Raw genomic sequence first — 18,231 nt, 5'->3', positions numbered from 1 at the left:
GATATGACTGGACTCCAAGTCAGCTGATTTTGCACATGGTAATCCTTTTGTCTAGAACAGCCCCACCCCCATCTCCACCTCCTTCCCCCAGCTAATTCCTCTTCATCTTTCAGTTTTCTGCGCAAATGCACCTTCCTCGAGGGAGCAAGCTTTCTCTGGCCCCCTGAGCCTAGATCAGGACCCCTGCCACCAATGTTCACACAACTTCCGTAAAAGCAGGCCTGCATGCCTTGCCTTCCATCGTATTTCCAGCCTCTAGCACTGTGCCCGGCACATAGCAGGCGTTCAGTAATTATTCATTGAATGAATGAGTACATGAATCCTGCCCTTGTTACCATACTGACTCTTCCCACTGTACCAGTCTGTGTTCGTCTAATTCATCCTTCAGTTTCCCATCATGATGAAGAGTATCGCTGTCCCTCTGACCTGCTGGAAAAGGAAAATTACACGGTTGGTGTAGCGAGACAGCATGTCACCAGTGAAATTACAGTGAAGCTCAGGCTCCCTGATTACCACGTGTGCTTAGGTCCCTTGGCCTTGCTGCTTTTCAGAAGATGACGTCAGAAAAGACTTATTTTACTTGATCATTTATCCTCTATCCATAGGAACCTGGAATGTGCTGAAATTGAACAGAGAGTAGAGAAGAGGTACAAAAGCATTAAATGCATGAAAATTAGGACTAAGCAGGAGAACAAATAGAGCTGGGCTGAGTAAGTCTGGGGGAAAGAAGTATGATGAATCAGTTTCGGCAATTATTGGAGATACAAGATGTGGGAGAGCAGCAGATCAGGAGCTAGGGTCCTCTTGTGAATACAGGTGCTTTCACTCATGAGCTGTGTGACCTTAACCAAGCCAGCCTCTTTATCTGTTAAATGGATATGCCGTCTTCAAGGATTATTATGAGGACAAAAAAATGCACATGACATTACACTATCTGCTATAAAAAAGCACTTTACAAATGCAGGACATAATATTACTACTGAGATAAAGAGGTTGTCGATAACTAGCTTTCTATTTCCAGAGCATAGACCAAGACTAAATTGATTCCAATAGTGGCTAGAGAGGTTTTTCTGGTTTTTTTTAAAATAAATTTATTTATTTTTATTTATTTATTATTTTTGGCTGTGTTGGGTCTTCGCTGCTGTGCGCGGCTTTCTCTAGTTGCGGCGAGCAGGCGCTACTCTGTTGCAGTGCGCGGGTGTTGCAGAGTACCGGCTTCTCATTGCGGTGGCTTCTCTTTTTGCAGAGCACGTGGGCTTCAGTAGTTGTGGCTCGTGGGCTCTAGAGCACAGGCTCAGTAGTTGTGGCCCACGGGCTTACTTGCTCCACGGGCATGTGGGATCTTCCCGGACCAGGGATCGAACCCGTGTCCCCTGCATTGGCAGGCAGATTCTTAACCACTGCGCCACCAGGGAAGCCTGGCTAGAGAGGTTTATGAAAACATCTTTCTCCAGGTGGGGCATCTGAGGAGTGGAACAGATAGCGTGGAAGCCCGTGGAACCCCTACAGAGCGTTAGAGGCAGGCTAGACGATTGCTCGTCCTATGTGATCTAGGCATGGGACTGAGCTAAGGGGCTGAAGTAGATGATCCTTTGACTTCCAGTTCTGAGAATCTGTGTTTTAAGATTCCAGACTTTCTTCCTCTTCCTTGAATTTTTTATGACGTATCCTGTTTCTATTGTAATTATTAGGTGATTTGGTACTCTATAGCCTATTGAGTACCAAATATTTTCATAAACTACCAGAGTCCAGGATGAACCTCCAAGACACCACACAAAGTGTAATCTGACTTCAGGCTCTTCCAGCAACTCTAGTTTGTTTGATGAGGATAGTTAATTGCTTTTTAGCATTTCATTTGAATGAGACTCACGGATCTGCTTAGGAAGAAAAGTGCTGATCAATTACAATTGCCCCTGTTGTCATGGAAACAAGCTGCAATTGGACTATAATTATATTTCCTTATTCCTGAAGTGAATCCCTAATCATTGCCATGGTAATTACCCAATATCTATGGTCCCAAATTACATGATGCTTGTCCAAAAAAGACAAAGGAGAAGTAGGAGGGCTGGCCTGAGACATGTGTTAACTGTGCAGCTGCAGAGAGCCTTCTCCTTTTTTGGGTGGGGAGAATTTCCCTCTGTAGGCTCATACTCCAAGGTTAGATGATGTCAGTGGGTCTTAGATGTGCCCAGAGTTTAGAGTAGTGGCTAGAAGACTGTATCAGGTAGGATGATTTCAGTTGTAACAGAAAACACTTCTACTGGTATCTTTCTTCAACAGTAAGGAAATATATTATCTGATTCCTGATAGTCTGGAAGACTTTCCAAGTTCCAAGGTCCATTAATGAAGCAACCCAGCAACATCAGCAAGATCCAGTCTGATTCCTTTTTTTCTCTCGTATTTTCAGGGAGTAGGCTCTTGTCCTCAGGCTTGTTTCCTCATAGCTCCAAGATGGCTGCCACTGCTCCAGGTGTCACATGCAGACGACACAGACCAGGAACGGAAAGGGGATCATCCCTGTCCTGTGTCACATTTTATTCATGCGGAGACCTTGCCCAGAAACACCTCCCCCAGCAAACTTTCCCTCCCTTTTCATTGTTCCTTTCACAGCAGACCCCACTGCAAACAGTAGTTCCAGACAACAGAACTTAAAATGAAGATGGCTCTGCTTGACTCCTCCCTGCGCTCCTTAGCACTAACTGCGCAGTGGGTGAAGGATGGAGTAGCATGTCTAAGGGATAACTTTGTTTTGCTTTCCTTCTCACCTTCTCTCTTCACTGTCACCTTCCAGTGCCTAAGCTCCAGGCCACAGGCCCATCACACACCCTCTGTCTGATCTCTACCACTTCTGCAGATAAGCATGGGCATAGGGCACTGGACCTGGGCTTGGACATCCTAGGAGCATGGGGCGTGTCATCCTTTGCTCTCAGGCAGCAGCATAAGCCACGAAGAGAGAAAGGCAGCCTCTTGGGGGAGAAGTGATATCAGAACACCAGAGAACTGTTCGAATGAGCTGTCCATGCAGAGGGGCTAGGTGGGAAAGGAGAATCCAAAGGAGATCCAAACGCATAGTGTGATGGCTGTTTTTGGTCATTCAGCTGTTAGCATCCGGTTCTTCTTCTCAACAGCACCCACATTTCCTTTCAGGGAATCAACTTTGCCTTGCTGTGTGCCCTTATGACAGGACGTAGTGCCTGCTTCCTAGGACAGAAGCCAAAAGGGCCAGATCTTTTACTCGCCCTCCCGCTGAAGCCTGGCATGAGCATGTGACCCAGCCTGGCCCATCAGTCTTTGTCTCCTAGGGCTTTGACTTGGCAGGTGGGTCCAGGAAGTAAGGACACAACCACGAGAGCAGCCTGTAACCGGGATCTTCGCACCGTGTGATGGCCGCTGTGGTTCCTGATGCCTAGACCGCTAGACCTTTCTTTACCCCTGTCTGTCTCCAAGCTTTGACTCTAGCTTTCATTGTTCTTTGAGCCCTCACTGTTCATCTAGTAGATTTTCTTTTGGTTGAGTGAGACAAAGTTAGTTTCTGTTAACTTGCAGCAAAGAACTATAAATAACACGGAATGAAACCTGAAAAACTTGGTGGGTGAGAGAGATGGCATGAAATAGAAGGTGGGAAACAAAGCCTGGAGCAATTCCCTGGTTTGAGTTGAAAAGGAGGCCTGGAAGGAACCTTTAAAGGTGCTGAACATCCTGACTTGCCCACCCTTTGGCTTCTCAGAACTTTCTCTGATGGCCTCCTACATAGGCCTGCCCTCCCTGAACAATACCCACCATCAGAAAATGTTCCCCCTCCTCCCATCAGTGTGTTTGCATCATGCTTTCACTCCCTCAGTGACCTCTCCGTGGGAAACACATCCGGTTAACTACCCTTCAGTGTTAATCCTTTACTCATCCATTGAAAAAAAACTTATTCACAAACTTTATTTGGTAAAGTTCTGTGGGAGAAACAAAGATAACAGATGTGATCCCTGCCCTCACGCAACTCCTAGTACTGTGGTGGAGACAAGATGATACCATTATCATTATTAGAATCACATCTGTGGAGCATTTTACAACATGCAAAGCACTTTTATTTTCCCTCTCATTTAAGGCATGATTATAGTAACCATAACATAGACATGTATGTAACAAGAGATGCGTGCATAGGGCTTTCAGTGGGAGAAAAGATCCCCTTCTTCCAGGGAAATAGGAAAGGCTGTGTGGGGGTTGATAAGATGTGAGCTGGACCTTGAAGGATGGGTAGGACCTGAACTGAGAGATTGGCATTGGGCAGTCCATCCATGGGGAGGAAGAGCCCATGCAGTGATAGAGCCCAGAGAGGGTATTTGGGGAACTGAATGGTTGGGTTTGCCTTACAGGATGTTTGAAGTAGGGTAACATTTGATAATAATAGGTAACACTTCTATAAGAACTTAACTCATTTAATCCTAAGAAAAGCTCCATGAGGTAGGTCCTATTATCATCCTCATTTACAGATAAGGAAACTGAGGCACCTGGAGGTTTAGTGACGTGCCCAAGGCCACACAGCTAGAAGTGGGAGAACCAGGTTTCACAAGGAGGCACACTGGCCTGAGTCTGAGCGCTAAATCCCTGCACTGCAGGGACTCCGTTTCATAGAGCCAGAGTGGTTCAGTGTCCTTAAATGCCAAACATGAAGAGCATTAAATGCCAAGCAACCATTACAGCTTCATCTGGTAGGACTTTGGCAAAAAGAGGTTTGGCACGAGAGGTTTCTGAGCTGGCAAAGTAATTGCTTGAAGATTGATGTAGGATTTGAGAGGAAGTGGAATTGGAGAGGACTTCAGTTGGAGACCATTTACAGGTGTCAATCATATTACAGAAATGAGCAGAGGATCCTCTGAGGGCAGTCGAAAGGCCAGCGAGTATTACTGTCACTGTCCCCCTGGTTTCAGTTCTGTCTTGATCAAGTCTCTCCAGGGCCTGAGCTCCCAGGGCCTTAGCTTCTTTGTCCGAAAGGATTCCAGTCGTGGCCTCCGTGATCACAGAGTCAGCGGAGACTGCTGGCTGTGCCAGGGCTGCCATCTGCCAGAGCTGCCGCTGCCATGGATTCGCAGCTCCCTCTCTTGGTGCTCATTTCCATTAGAGACCCACTAGAGATGTGACGAGCAGCTCTCCGGGCCTCCAAGCACAGTCGTGGAGGAGTGTGGCAGGCAGAATCCAATGCAGGCCTAAAGTGGGTCTGGGAGCTCAGGACTTGCAGTCCTATTCATTGATTTCTGTATTGTTTTTGAAGGATTTCTGCCTGTGAAAGGACAGATAATGTTACTCACTAAGGTCTTTTGCACAATACCTTTCCCCTAACCTGGGTCTGACCTTACTTACAAAATAATATAGCACAGAACCTGAGGGATGATAGTAACACAGAAATAGGAAAGATTGGAGTTTTGTGGGAAACGCTTGATGAGCTTGGTTTTGTTCATGTTGAGTTTGCAGAGACAGTGGGATAGCCAAGTAGCTGCAGACGCATGGCTAGAAGAGAGTGTAGTATTGGAGTTAGATAGACAGTTATTAAAAGTGATTGTTAAAGCCCAGAGAGTAGCCTCAGGTTGTTCTACTATCTCTGCCTTTGGAAAGATAACCATAGAAGTCAGTGAAGAGTTGAGGAGAAGATGAAAAGCTGGCCTCCATGGGCTGATTAGAAGCCTCTGATTAGATGTTTGGAATCCCAACCTCTCTGCCTATAACAATATCATCAATGACAACAACAAAACCTTTCTTTGCATAAAGGCCCCAGGAACTTCTGCTCTTTGGACCTCTAAGTCCAAACGGACCATTTTTCTGGCATCTGTAAGTCATGGCTCTGCAATTCTTCTCTAAGCTTATGAAAACTGTTCCTCAGAGCCCAATGTTGTTCCAAATTTCCCAAGTGGACCTCTTTTCCTCTCCTTCTAGAGTTTGTTTTTCCCACATGTGCTTGACATTTGACCTCAGGTCTTGTTTACATTAAGATGTCTGTTAAATGACCGTATTGACAATCCTTCAGTTACAAGTTAAAAATCTGGGGGATTTTAGAGGCCTTTATATATCTCACAGTCCGTCAAGAGGCTGCTCCGTGTTCTAAGCATCACAAGAAAAGGTTCCCACACAGCAAGTCCCATTTCTTCCATCTGAGCGGATAGCCTGAGGGTAAGTTGCGGCACTGAGGCTCGGAGGCCCCTCGCCTCTCGACCCACTCATAATAATCGGAAGGGGGGAGAATTGGCCTACTGTGCAATCAGTTGTGAAAGATCTTTAAATGTCAAGCGTAAAGAAGTCCAGATGAACTCGGTTAAGGTACAATTTGTGGTAAATTGACCCTCCCTCTCCTAATCATGTAGTTTATAGTTCCCAGCTGGTTAAGGACAAATATTCCCACCAAGCTCTTTGTTCGCTAGAACATAATTTCAAGCTGAGATCGCCACACGTGGGCTATTCAGTTTCCATTCCAACCCTGCCTGAAAATCTGGAACTTTGGGCAACCTTCTTACCCACTCTTTGTCTCAGCTTCCCCTTCAGAGAAAAGGAAATAATCTACATTGTAGAGTTGTTTGGAGCCGACATTGGTAACCATGATGACCAAAGATCTAAAGTTACACAAATTGCCAAGGATGTAATGTTAACTTGCATTATGTAAACTAAATTATTTAGAAGAGAGTGTTCATTAGTGTAACTAATAAACCAATGACCATTCTCCTGCATTGTTTCTTCTCAGAGCTTTAAAAACCAAATATAGGAAGAAAAAGGTACAAATGTTTTTTATCACTTTGAAAAGTAATCCTCTTAAGAACAATGGCCTTATCAAAAAGTAGGTTTTGGGGCTTCCCTGGTGGCGCAGTGGTTGAGAGTCTGCCTGCTGATGCAGGGGAGACGGGTTCGTGCCCCGGTCCGGGAAGATCCCGCATGCCGCGGAGCGGCTGGGCCCGTGAGCCATGGCCGCTGAGCCTGCGCGTCCGGAGCCTGTGCTCTGCAACGGGAGAGACCACAACAGGGAGAGGCCCGCGTACCACAAAAAAAAAAAAAAAAGTAGGTTCTGTCATGTGTAGAGAGTTAATAAATATCAAAATATTATTTAGTTACTTTCGCTTCTGGCTATGATTAAGTAGCTTGTAGCAAATCGGTGCTCCCACCAAGAACAACTGGAAATACATATAAAATATTAAAACAGAGACATCTGTTTGAAGATGTCAGATTGCTGCTAAGGCACCAGACTTGAGCAGTGAGATCCTGGAGAGAAGGGAGGCCCACTGAGTTGAGGCCAACTTTCTGCAAATTGCTTCTCTCCTGTTGGCATTAGTTGACTCTCAGGTGCAGGTCAAGGCTCAGGGTGGCTGCCAAGAGGAAGAGAAGGCAGCAGAGCTGTAGGCAATCTCATGGAGCTGGGAACACAAAAATTAGAGTTTGAGGCTGCCATGACAGCCAGGACTTGAGGGACTAAGTTCCCCCCAAGAGAAGAGAAGCCCAGAATGAACCTAAATCTAGGCAACAGTTTTCCTTTTGAGGAATCTGTTGATACAGCTGCACAGGAATGCAGGCTGAAAAACAGGGCAGTCTATGGTGCTGGAAAGACAAAAATTGGAGTTTGAGAATCCACCAAGGAGAAGGACCTTAGGAAATAACACGGATTCTTAGTTAAGACTCCAGGAGGCCTGTACCCTACAAGTGGGGATGAAGCAGAGGTAGTCTGAGCCTGACAAAGATTGCTAACCAGCCAAGATCAGCTTGGTTTCTGATTGGATTGAGGTGTTTTTGCTCCTTTGCTGCTTGCTAGAGGAGTGAGCAAGTCCTCTCTGAAAGGAGAGAACCCAGCCTCTACAGTTTTTGTGCATTATGTGCAGAATTCAATTAAAAAATTACCAGGCAGTTAAGAATCAGACTATGAGAAAACAAGATAATAGAAATAGACCCAAAGGGGGCTAAGATATTGTAGTTTCAAACAGAGCCTTTTAAACAATTGTGATTAATATATTCAACAAAATAGTTGACAAGGTGGATAATTTCACTGGAGAACTAGAATCTATTAAAAAGGATCATATGGAAATTCTTTTTTTTTCTTAACGTCTTTATTGGAGTATAATTGCTTTACAATGGTGTGTTAGTTTCTGCTGTATCACAAAGTGAATCAGCTATCCATATGCATATATCCCCATATCCCCTCCCTCTTGCGTCTCCCTCCCACCCTCCTTATCCCACCCCTCTAGGTGGTCACAGAGCATGGAGCTGATCTCCCTGTGCTATGCGGCTGCTTCCCACGAGCTATCCATTGGTTGGAATTTCCATTGGTTGGAAATTCTTGATTTGAAAAATGCTACTGATAGTAAGAACTCAGTAGGTAGTTTTAACAACAGACTGGACACCACTAAAGAGAGGATTAATGAGCTAAAAGCTAGGTCAGTAGAAAAATCCAGACTGAGTCATATTGAGTAAAAAGAACAACAGATACAGAAAAGAGCATGAAAGATATGTGGCTCATGTTGAAAAGGTCTAACACTGGAGAATCAGAGGGGGAATATAGAAAAATGGGGCAGAAGCAGTATTTGAAGAAATAATGGCTGAGAGTTTTCCCAAACTGATGAAAGACACCAAGCCACAGGTTTAAGGAGTATTATGTACCCTAAGCTAGATAAATTAGAAGAAATTCACACCTAGCCACAACAGACTAAAACTGAGAAGACCAAAGACAAAGAAAAATCTTAAAGTCAGCTATAAGAGTCAGACTGCTTGTCTTTTCAAAGAAGCAGTAATATAAGTGCATCTATAGAAATTGTATAGCTAACATCATAACTTAAGGTAAAATATTGAATACTTTTTTGCTCAGTTTGGGAATATGACAAAGTCCACCATTACCACTCCTACTTAAGTTCATATGAAGATCCTAGCTAATTGCAGTATGGAAGGAAGGGAGAAAGGAAGGAAGGGAGGAAGGAGAGAAGGAGATTGAAAATGAACAAATAAAACTCTTTTGTCATAGATAACATGATTGTATACATAGAAAATCCGAAAGAATCAACAGTCATATTATTATGATTAACAACTAAATTTAGCTAAGCCTAGTTATAACATCAATAATCAATAACCAAGTGGCACTTTAATATTCTGCCAATAAACAATTAGAAAAATAAAAATTTTAGCCTATACCATTTACGGTAGATTTAGAAACATCAAATACATAGGAATAAATCTATCAAAATATGTAAAAGACCTCTATACAGAGAACTACAAAACATTATTGAGCATAAGTAAAGAGGATCTAAATATTAATAAATGAAGGAATATCCAGTGTTCATGGATTAAAAGGTTGACTATTGTAAAGATGTCAGGTATCCCAAAGTTTATCTATAGATCCAATACCATCACAAAAGTAATCCTAGGAGTGTATTACAGTCTCTGTGTGTGTGTGTGTGTGTGTGTGTGTGTGTGTGAGTTTATGTAGAAATGCAGAGACAAGAGTAGCCATCTGGAAAAAAAAAACAAAGCTAGAGAACATAAACTGCTAGATATCAAGGCTCATTAAAAAGCTATAGTAACTAAGACAGTGTGATATTACTGCTGTAAAAACAAATAGACCTGTAGAACACAGTCCAGAAACAGGTTCACACGTATACAGTCATTCAATTTACGGCAAGTCACTCATTGTCTTTAAGCCTCAGTTTCCTCATCTATAAATAGGCTTAATAATAGTGCCTTCCACATAAGGTTTAAATATTATATATCACAAGGATTTAGGTGTTATATTAAAGAAGTTAGCACACATGGAGAGGACATAGCAAGTGCCCAGTGACATTTAGCCAGTGTTAATATTACCACTGTGACTACCACTATTATTATAATTATCACTACTACTACTACTATTACTATTCATTTTCTCTATTTTTCAGTAAGATCATCTGGAAGTGGGGAATGTGGGGACGTTAAATCCTGGCTGGCAGCAAGGAATATTTGGGGCAACACAGAAGGGCAGGAAACTGTCAGTTCTTAGCCTTCCTGGAAAAAAGAATTAGAGCAGAGAGTTAAATTTCATGAATCAGTCAAAAGATTGACTTGGAAACTGGAAGGGAACTTTATTTATTAAGCATCTAAAGTGGACTTGTCCCTATATGTGTTTATAAGAATATTTCAGAGCCTGAGTGCGTATATAAGCCATTTGTAAAAACACTGTGTAGAAAATGAAGTCAGTTACCTCTTCTTTCATCTGAATCATAGCCAGGGATCTGAGAAAAAAGTTTAGACACAATATTAAAAGGTTTGATTCCATAACTTTGAATGGAAAGTTTATTTCATAGCATCTTTAGGTGAACTTGGAAGTTCATTTTGTAGCATAGGTCACAAAGTCTCTGAGGACAGGGAGATAGTAGTACATTTAATTTCCTTTTCATATTCATATTCATATCCTAAAACAATGCCTCATATTTCACAAAGTGGGTTGCTGCTATATAGTGCCTTGTGCTGTTTAGCCGAAGGCTTACCCATTATTCCAGCTATTTAGTGTCTCCAGCCCTCCCATATTCCAGCCCACATGGCATTGGCATCCCGTCTTCCTCTCCCACTGATCCGCCCAAACCCCATCTCACTTATGGGAAGGAATACTAGAGACCTTCCACCACTTTAAAGCACTTCAGCTGCCTGGCCTGGGATTGTATTCAGCAGATCTGAATTGTTTCTTATGCTACAACTTCTATTTAGGGGACTTTAAATAAGGTTATTTACTCCCTGAGTTTTATTTGCCACAAAATATTGGTGATGAGATAATGAAAGTAAAACTCTCAGCACAGTGTTTTCATCAAAGTAGGGATTGGTGGTTATTATTATTATTGCCGGGGGCTTCCCTGGCGGTGCAGTGGTTAAGAATCCACCTGCCAGTGCAGGGGGACACGGGTTCGATCCCTGGTCTAGGAAGATCCCACATGCCGCGGAGCAGCTAAGCCTGTGCACCACAACTACTGAGCCTGTGCTCTAGAGCCTGTGAGCCACAACTACTGAAGCCCACATGCCACAACTACGGAAGCCCGCGCACCTAGAGCCCATGCTCTGCAACAAGAGAAGCCACTGCAATGAGAAGCCCGCGCACCACAATGAAGAGTAGCCCCCGCTCACTGCAACTAGAGAAAGCCCGTGCGCAGCAACGGAGACCCAACACAGCCAAAAATAAATAAATAAATTTTAAAATGTATATATATTACTATTGCCGAAGATCACACAGCCAGGAGGCTCACATCCAAGTCTTCTGTTTCTAAACCTCATATGCTTTGTTACCATGCTGCTCATAATTTGGCAAATTTGATGAAAAAATTTGGTACTCAGTCTTTCCAAGTAGGTCTAAACTTGGTCGGGAACCTGCCTGCTGCATTTCTGTAATTCAGTTCAGAGGTACAGCTGGCGGCCCATTTCCCCCAGTACTGCCTCTTCTTTCTTGCCCTAGGTCACTGATAAAACCTCCAGGTGGAACCCCTTTCTGGGGAGGGGAGAGGGAGAAGTGGGGCTCTCTCACCCCTGAGAGAGCTGCCTGTGTGCCTGGCATCATGGAAATGTGCCTGCCTTGCCTTATGGGGAGTGTGTGATTCTGCCCCTGTGTGTTCCTTCCCAGACGTAACTTAGTTTCCAAGATCAAGTAAGGAACAGTTGGTGCCTGCTGCTTCCTCTTGCTGCAGTTCACCTGGCCTATACCTCACAGTCAGAAGTCCAGATTTCCTTGAAGTCCAACCTTTCAACTGAAAAGTGTTTATTGTTGGGTACCTACCACCTATAAGCTGCCCAATGCATGACACCCATTAGAATCTCCTTAACACACATTTCCCCTCCTCTTCTCTGAATTCCTAGAGTCTCGACAGAGAGACTCTTTATTCCTGTAGTCCCTATAGCAATTCCAGCCCTCCTCAAGTCTTTGTTTTAGATGTATATATCTTTCTTCCAATTTGATTGCAATCTGAAAGAAAGAAACTCTTGCCTCTTACTTCTAGATCTGCGTGTTACTTAAAAACTACTTGTTGACAAGACTTTACTGGGCTAAAACTGGTAGTGACAGCTCATCAGGAGAAAGGCCCCTACAGTTAACATTTCTGCAGTGCCTTCTGTCCTGGGTTCTCTACAAACAAGTAGCAGTCTGAGTTCTCCCACTGAGTGGCTCTGAAACATTGTTGTGTTGGAGACATGCTCCCTTATTCCAGTGGGACCCTTCTGTCCACCCAGCTACTTGGCTGACCTCTCACAGAAAAGGACACCATGCTGGAAGTGCTTTCTGAATGAGACAGGGGATGTGGGTGGAGTCCCCTAAATCAGGAAGAAAAGGAAATTGAATTGCCAAAAGGAATCTTATCACCCTAATAAAATGGAGCACATGATTTGCATTCCAGGTCCTTCAACTATTCTGTGGGAACCCGGGCGTTTTCCCATGACAGTATTTTTATCCCTGATGGGGGAGCAGAAAGTGAGCAGACAGTTCAAGCAATGTCACAGGACAACATCCTGGGCAAAGTCAAAACTCTTCAGGTAAGACAGCTTGAGATTGGAAGGTCAGAGCCATAGGGAAGGGGCCCGGCTATGGAGGGAAGTGGGGTAAGTTCCTAACTTGGCCTTGAGTAGTGGATTGGGAGGTCCAGGGGGTAGCTCCTGGGGAGAATGTTTGCTTTCTCAAACCTCGCTCAGTTTTCTGGAAGCCTCTGTCTACCTGTGAGAGGTTCACTATCACCGTTGTACCCACCTACATAACACCCCCTCTCCTTTTTCTCTCAAGTTGTTCCCTCATTTTTAACTGGACTTAATGAGGACAAGTACCCTAGAGAGGCTGCAGAACTTGGGTGAGAGGAAAGAGCTCCTAACCATTAAGTGTTGGCCATAACCCCTGAGCACAGGGTTGACTGTCAGCTGAGGGTATGCACAGCAAGTGTTCCCTTTCCAAGTCTCCATACTTGGACAGTGAATGGTGAGACTCTTTATTATTCTGTTGTGTTTGTAAATCTGGCTGCCCTGAGCCACCCTGTCTCAGAGGGGTGCTGTGAAGCTCTTCAGCTTCGCTCCTGTTCACACTGCAGAGTTGGGCAGTTTTCCTACATAAAATTGACTCAGATGGTAACTCCTTAAGAATGAAAATATAATAAAATAATTTTTCACTAAATGAGATTGAAATAATGGGAAATCCAGGAAAAGGAAGGGGAGCAAAGACCCCTGGGATCTGACCAAGTAAGTTTGCCCGAGTGCTCAGTAGAATTCACTCACCCGACAGAAGTGCCTAAGCAAGCACTTCTCTGAGCTGAGGGTGATGGGAGGCAGTGCAGACGATGAACAGGGGGCTCTGGTCTGCTGGTTTCCATCTAAGTCTACAACAACGAATGAACCAACAAATGAACGAGTGAATGAACCAGCGAAAACATAAAAAATAAAGGGGACAGCTGGCTTGAATAGCTACTGACACTCAAATTTTTCTATTTTCTTAAAATATTCTTGTTTCTACTGATTATTAGCTATGTATTTTGTGATCTCTGTTTGGTTACATATTCCACACACTCAGCTGAATATAGCATATGGTGAGGTGGGAAATAGCCAACACCCTGAAACCACACCCAAACTTGCCTAGATCTTTGTACCTACCACACCACTGCCCAAGGCCATAGTCCTGCCCTCAGAACTAAACTAGGCACTTCCTTCAAGTTTCAGCTTTCCTAACTAGCTCCCCCGTTCTGGTTCTTGCTGGCTGTACTGCCACACGTTTTATAGACTCAGAAGAAAAAGTCAGCTGTGTCTTTTCATAAGCTGGAGAAGGGGGAAGGGTGTGACGGCCAAAGAAAACCTCGATCCCCTTCCTCCTTACCTTTCCTTCTTGAAGTCTTTTATTTCCTGGAATATTATTGCTACGAAGTAATGAACCCTCATAATACTCCCTTTCTAAGGGGAATGACTTACAGATTTCAGTCTACAAAACAACTGTATTTTACAAGGGCTTTCAAGGAGTTCTTTAAAAATTAGATAATAGTCTGTCGTCTTAAATGGTATCAGCTTTGTAATGTCACACCACCTGCCACTGCCACTCCAAGAAGTGGATTTGGAGTTGTAAAAAATAGATAATTCCTCAGTATTGAATATACAGAAACTCAGTAGAAATATGTGAATGCCAGTTGGTTGTCTTAATGATGTAAGCCATAAGTTTAAAGAATCTGATCTCATAACTAATAAAATGTAAAACAACTAGCTTCCCTGAAGCACCAATTCTGATAAAACAGGAGAAGAAATGTGAGTAAAGCAGAATAGCTGTCTAATCTGAGTGCTCTCCTTTGGACATTATCTGCTCATACAAGGTCTGCCTAATTTTGCTTCTGCTGCATGGAGTCACGAGCTTCCTTACAGCTCTAAAGTTATGTTTTTAAACAATAAAATAAGAGACTTTTGCTCTTCGAAGAGGGAAATGGGGACCATTATCAGAGCAAATGTGATTTTTGGAGTGACATAAGATATAACTGTATCACCCCCAAAAGACTGTGCTTTATTTTTCAGTCGACTAAGCAGTATGTTCCTGGTAAGTTGTAGAAATAGTAGTTAACTTTATTAACTTGCATGAATGCTTTGCATTTTTCCATAAAAACGTTATGCTGGTATTGATGCTTAGTAAGCAGCATAAAAGACCGCCCCCTCGTAGACTCCAGCATGGAATGAGGGTGTTTAGTTACGTCAGAGGCATGTATGTTTTTTATGTCTGAAATTGTCTTTGTGTATGTGTGTATGTTTATTTTAAAAGGAGAGAATTAATGGCTAACACCTATTTGACAGTAAATGTCCTAGCAAGCTGATTTGCCACCATTATTAAGACATTCTTTTGAAATGAGATTTCTACTGGAATGTCATTTAAAAAAAAAAAAAATGCCATTTTTCTCTGGCTTGAGAAACTTCCTAGTCCTTGGAAACCGGAGCCACGCCTGTAATGACTGCACTTGGAAAGGTTGCCCCCTAGTGTCCACACGTAGTCATCTCAGCCAGAACTGTCCTATGTTGCACCCGTGATGGTTAGTATCTGTCTGCTGACGCTGAGCACAGAATGGCTGAATACAGCGTAAATAAGCCTACTCTTTTCTGAACATCTTTTCTGAACAAAGTGAATCTACCACCTGCCAAAATTTCTGTGGCAAGCAACTGAACCTTTAAAAGAAAAATTACTTTTTTCCCCTGAGTATAAAAATAATTCATGTGCAGAGTGAGAACAGATTTTAATATATAGGACAGTTACAGGGACAGAAACAACAGTGGGGTCCTTTTTGAGGACCCTATCCATAACAGTCGGTTGTTCTATGACCAGTGGGTGAAATCAAAAGCCCCCGCCAGGCCTCTGCCACCACCTAGCTGTGCAGCCTCGGAGCAGGTCCTTTAACCTCTCTGACCTTCATGTGCCCTATCTGAAAAATAGGAGGATGCATGTGATGGATGATCTGAAGGGCCCCTCCAGCCATTAAAATCTGCCATTTATACAAAATCACTGTTCACAGAGTGGCTTTGTAAGCTTTGCACTTCACTGCATTTGGACCACAGTGACCTTGATGTTCCCTCCAGCTGCCCAGAGCACAGATAGGGAGGTGGCTGTTTATTTCAGATCAAACCAGGCTGTTAAGTATGTATGCACCTATCGATGATAAGACTCAGGAACATCACAGTCTAAGCCTGCAAGTGATTTTTTAGAATTATACCAGATCTTTGTCAGAAAATGCTTAGTCTATTAGTCCACGGACTGTTTAGATCAGGAGGGAAAACCTCCATATTCAGTAGCTGCTATCTCCTGCTGAGCTGGATTTCACTTTAAAAAATGCCAAAGTGTCTTACCTTTGAGGATTTGGGCACCTCATGCAGCTGTCGAGGACACAAAGAAAAAATAGCTGCTCTTAGCCACTTCTGCACAGAGCGAACGTCTTTAAATCTGTGTGCTTTTGATTTTGCTTGTCCTTTTAAATTCATTTTAACTATGGGAGTATACGTAGTTCGCTCAAGAGGACAGCAACTTTATTCTTCTCCTGCCTTGTTCTTACAGACGTGGTCTGAAGGATGGCTGTGAAAAGTCTGGGGAAATCTAAACTGGCAGTGTGAGAGCTGCAGAATATGCTGTGCTTGGGATTTCCACACCATAGGAGAAAAGCCTCGTAAATATGGATGTGCATTCCTATAACATCGTTCTCCAACATTCCATATTACAGCAAAATGGCCCCATTTGAGTGAATAAAATATCACCCCTTTTAGCTCACATTCCGGTCTAACAGTAACTCCATTCATAGCCACAAGTAACATGGACTCAGTTTAGGCACAGTGGTTCCACTCTCCCCTCTGGCTATTATCTCAGTACATATAAAGGATCCATGAGTATGTAAAAAATATATATCTATATATGGAGGGAGTGGTAATAGTTTATTTTCCTGAAAACTTAAGGGCAAGCTCATGTCAACAGACTGGTTTTCAGTGATTGCTTATATCACAGTTCTTCCCATGACAATGCCTGAATGGTGGGCAGAATAAAAGTCACCAAAAAGCCACATTTATCCCCATATTCAATTCACTCGACACCTGAGATTGCCAGATAGGTTTCAGCAGTCACCTTTTAGTTGTCAGTAAATCACACAAAGTGTCCAACAGCCCAGTGTCCTTCGAGTCAGCTGAAGGAAGCATTTGGAGTAGGAACCCCACAGGGCAGGTGCAAGAGCCTTGGCCTCGAGAGCCCAAGGCTCATTCACCATGGCCTTGGACCTTCAGCCCTGGCCTGGCCTGTTCCACTGTCTCGTTCCCAACCACTGCAGGGTGTGTCTGTGAAGACAGCCCTTTGTCTGGACAGAGAGGCTGCAGCCCTCTCCCTAGACGATGGCCGTCATTTCTTTTTTTTTTTTTTGCAGTACCCTTTTTTTTTTTGCGGGCCACTCACTGTTGTGGCCTCTCCCGTTGCGGAGCACAGGCTCCGGACGCGCAGGCTCAGCGGCCGTGGCTCACGGGCCCAGCCGCTTCGCGGCATGTGGGATCTTCCCGGACCGGGGCATGAACCCGTGTCCCCTGCCTCGGCAGGCGGACTCTCAACCACTGCGACACCAGGGAAACCCTATTTCTTTCATGACTTGGGTCCTCCCCTCCTCCATCCCACGCCCTCCTCTCAAGCTCCCTAGCCAGCAGCCCGAACTTGTTTTCTCTAGGGGGATTTTAAATCCAGCTGTTTTATGGAGATGCTCATCGTTATTCTCAAAAGCAACAGCATTGTGTTTCTTTTGCCAGGATGCCCATATCTGTGACATAAATCAACCCTCTGGTATACACACACATTCTCCCTCCCTCCCTCCCTCCCGCTTCCTCTTCCTTCTTTCCCACCCACCTTCCCCACCCCGACCCCGCTCCCTTCAGCTGTTGTCCCTACCACCAAGGCTGCAGCTTCTCCCTGTGCCTCTTCTCTGCCCCCTGCACCCTCCTCTCAAGTTGCCTCTTTCTTTAACTCTCTACTTCATTTCTTAATATCACTCTCTGCATTTCCCAGCTTTGTCCCATGTACCTTATTTCACCCGTTCCTATTGCATCTACTATTTTTTCCCATTTTCTCTTTCATTTTCCATTGGCAGCCATGATACCCATCCCATCTTTGGAGTTTATTTCAATCCAGACTAGGATTACATTTGGCCATATTCTTTCTTTCTTTCTTTTTTTTTGTTTTATCCTAAGCATCAGGGTGGACCAACGTCAGTGTTCTAAAAAGTGCCCTAATGAAGAATAATATCAGCATATTCATTCTTTTCTGTGATGGTGGCAGAAATCCTAACTAAAGGGCATTTAGGGTATTAAGCCTACTCTCTTCTGAACATACCCTCATCTTAGACATTCAAGAAGAAATACCCTCATCTTAGACATTCAAGAGCCTTGGTAGATGGCACACCCTGACAGCAGGGGGTCTCCGTCTAAGGTGATTGGGAAGTTTCCAGCTCTCGGCCAGCACTCCTAGAGAAGGGATAACTGGTCAACCAAAGGCTGGGCTGGGAGTCCCAGAATGAATCCCTGCTCAGGCTGTCACTAGGATGCTGGAACTCCTCCGGCCACTTCTGCCCACGTCCGCGTCCCTCTCCCACAGGGTAGCAAGTGAGACGGGCCTGTGGCTTTGTTACACCGTGTCCTCTCGTCTGACGCCATCAGCTGTTCTAACTGTGCCTGCTTATTGATCTGCTTAGAGTAGATACTAACTGCCGCTTCCTGCTAAACTTGTTTTTAGAAGATACAATTTTTCAGCCTTCT

At 44.0% G+C, this 18,231-nt stretch overlaps 1 protein-coding gene across 1 annotated transcript in view; it reads left to right on the top strand.

Moving 5' to 3' along the window:
* The first annotated feature begins 12,415 nt into the window (after positions 1 to 12,415).
* The window catches only part of KIAA1211 (KIAA1211 ortholog), a 39,392-nt gene continuing 33,576 nt past the window's right edge, over positions 12,416 to 18,231 (top strand). Inside the window, exons 1-2 of the mRNA XM_029236027.1 lie at positions 12,416 to 12,492; positions 14,491 to 14,512. Coding sequence (XP_029091860.1) covers positions 12,416 to 12,492; positions 14,491 to 14,512 — 99 coding nt within the window. The remainder of the gene's footprint in view (positions 12,493 to 14,490; positions 14,513 to 18,231) is intronic.

Source organism: Monodon monoceros, unplaced genomic scaffold (genome assembly GCF_005190385.1).
Source record: "Monodon monoceros isolate NGI ecotype Baffin Bay Population unplaced genomic scaffold, NGI_Narwhal_1 Super_Scaffold_20, whole genome shotgun sequence".
In the NCBI taxonomy this organism is placed as follows: Eukaryota; Metazoa; Chordata; class Mammalia; order Artiodactyla; family Monodontidae; genus Monodon; species Monodon monoceros.
Note: the sequence above shows the minus strand (reverse complement) of the source record. Positions and strands in the feature narration are given on the sequence as shown.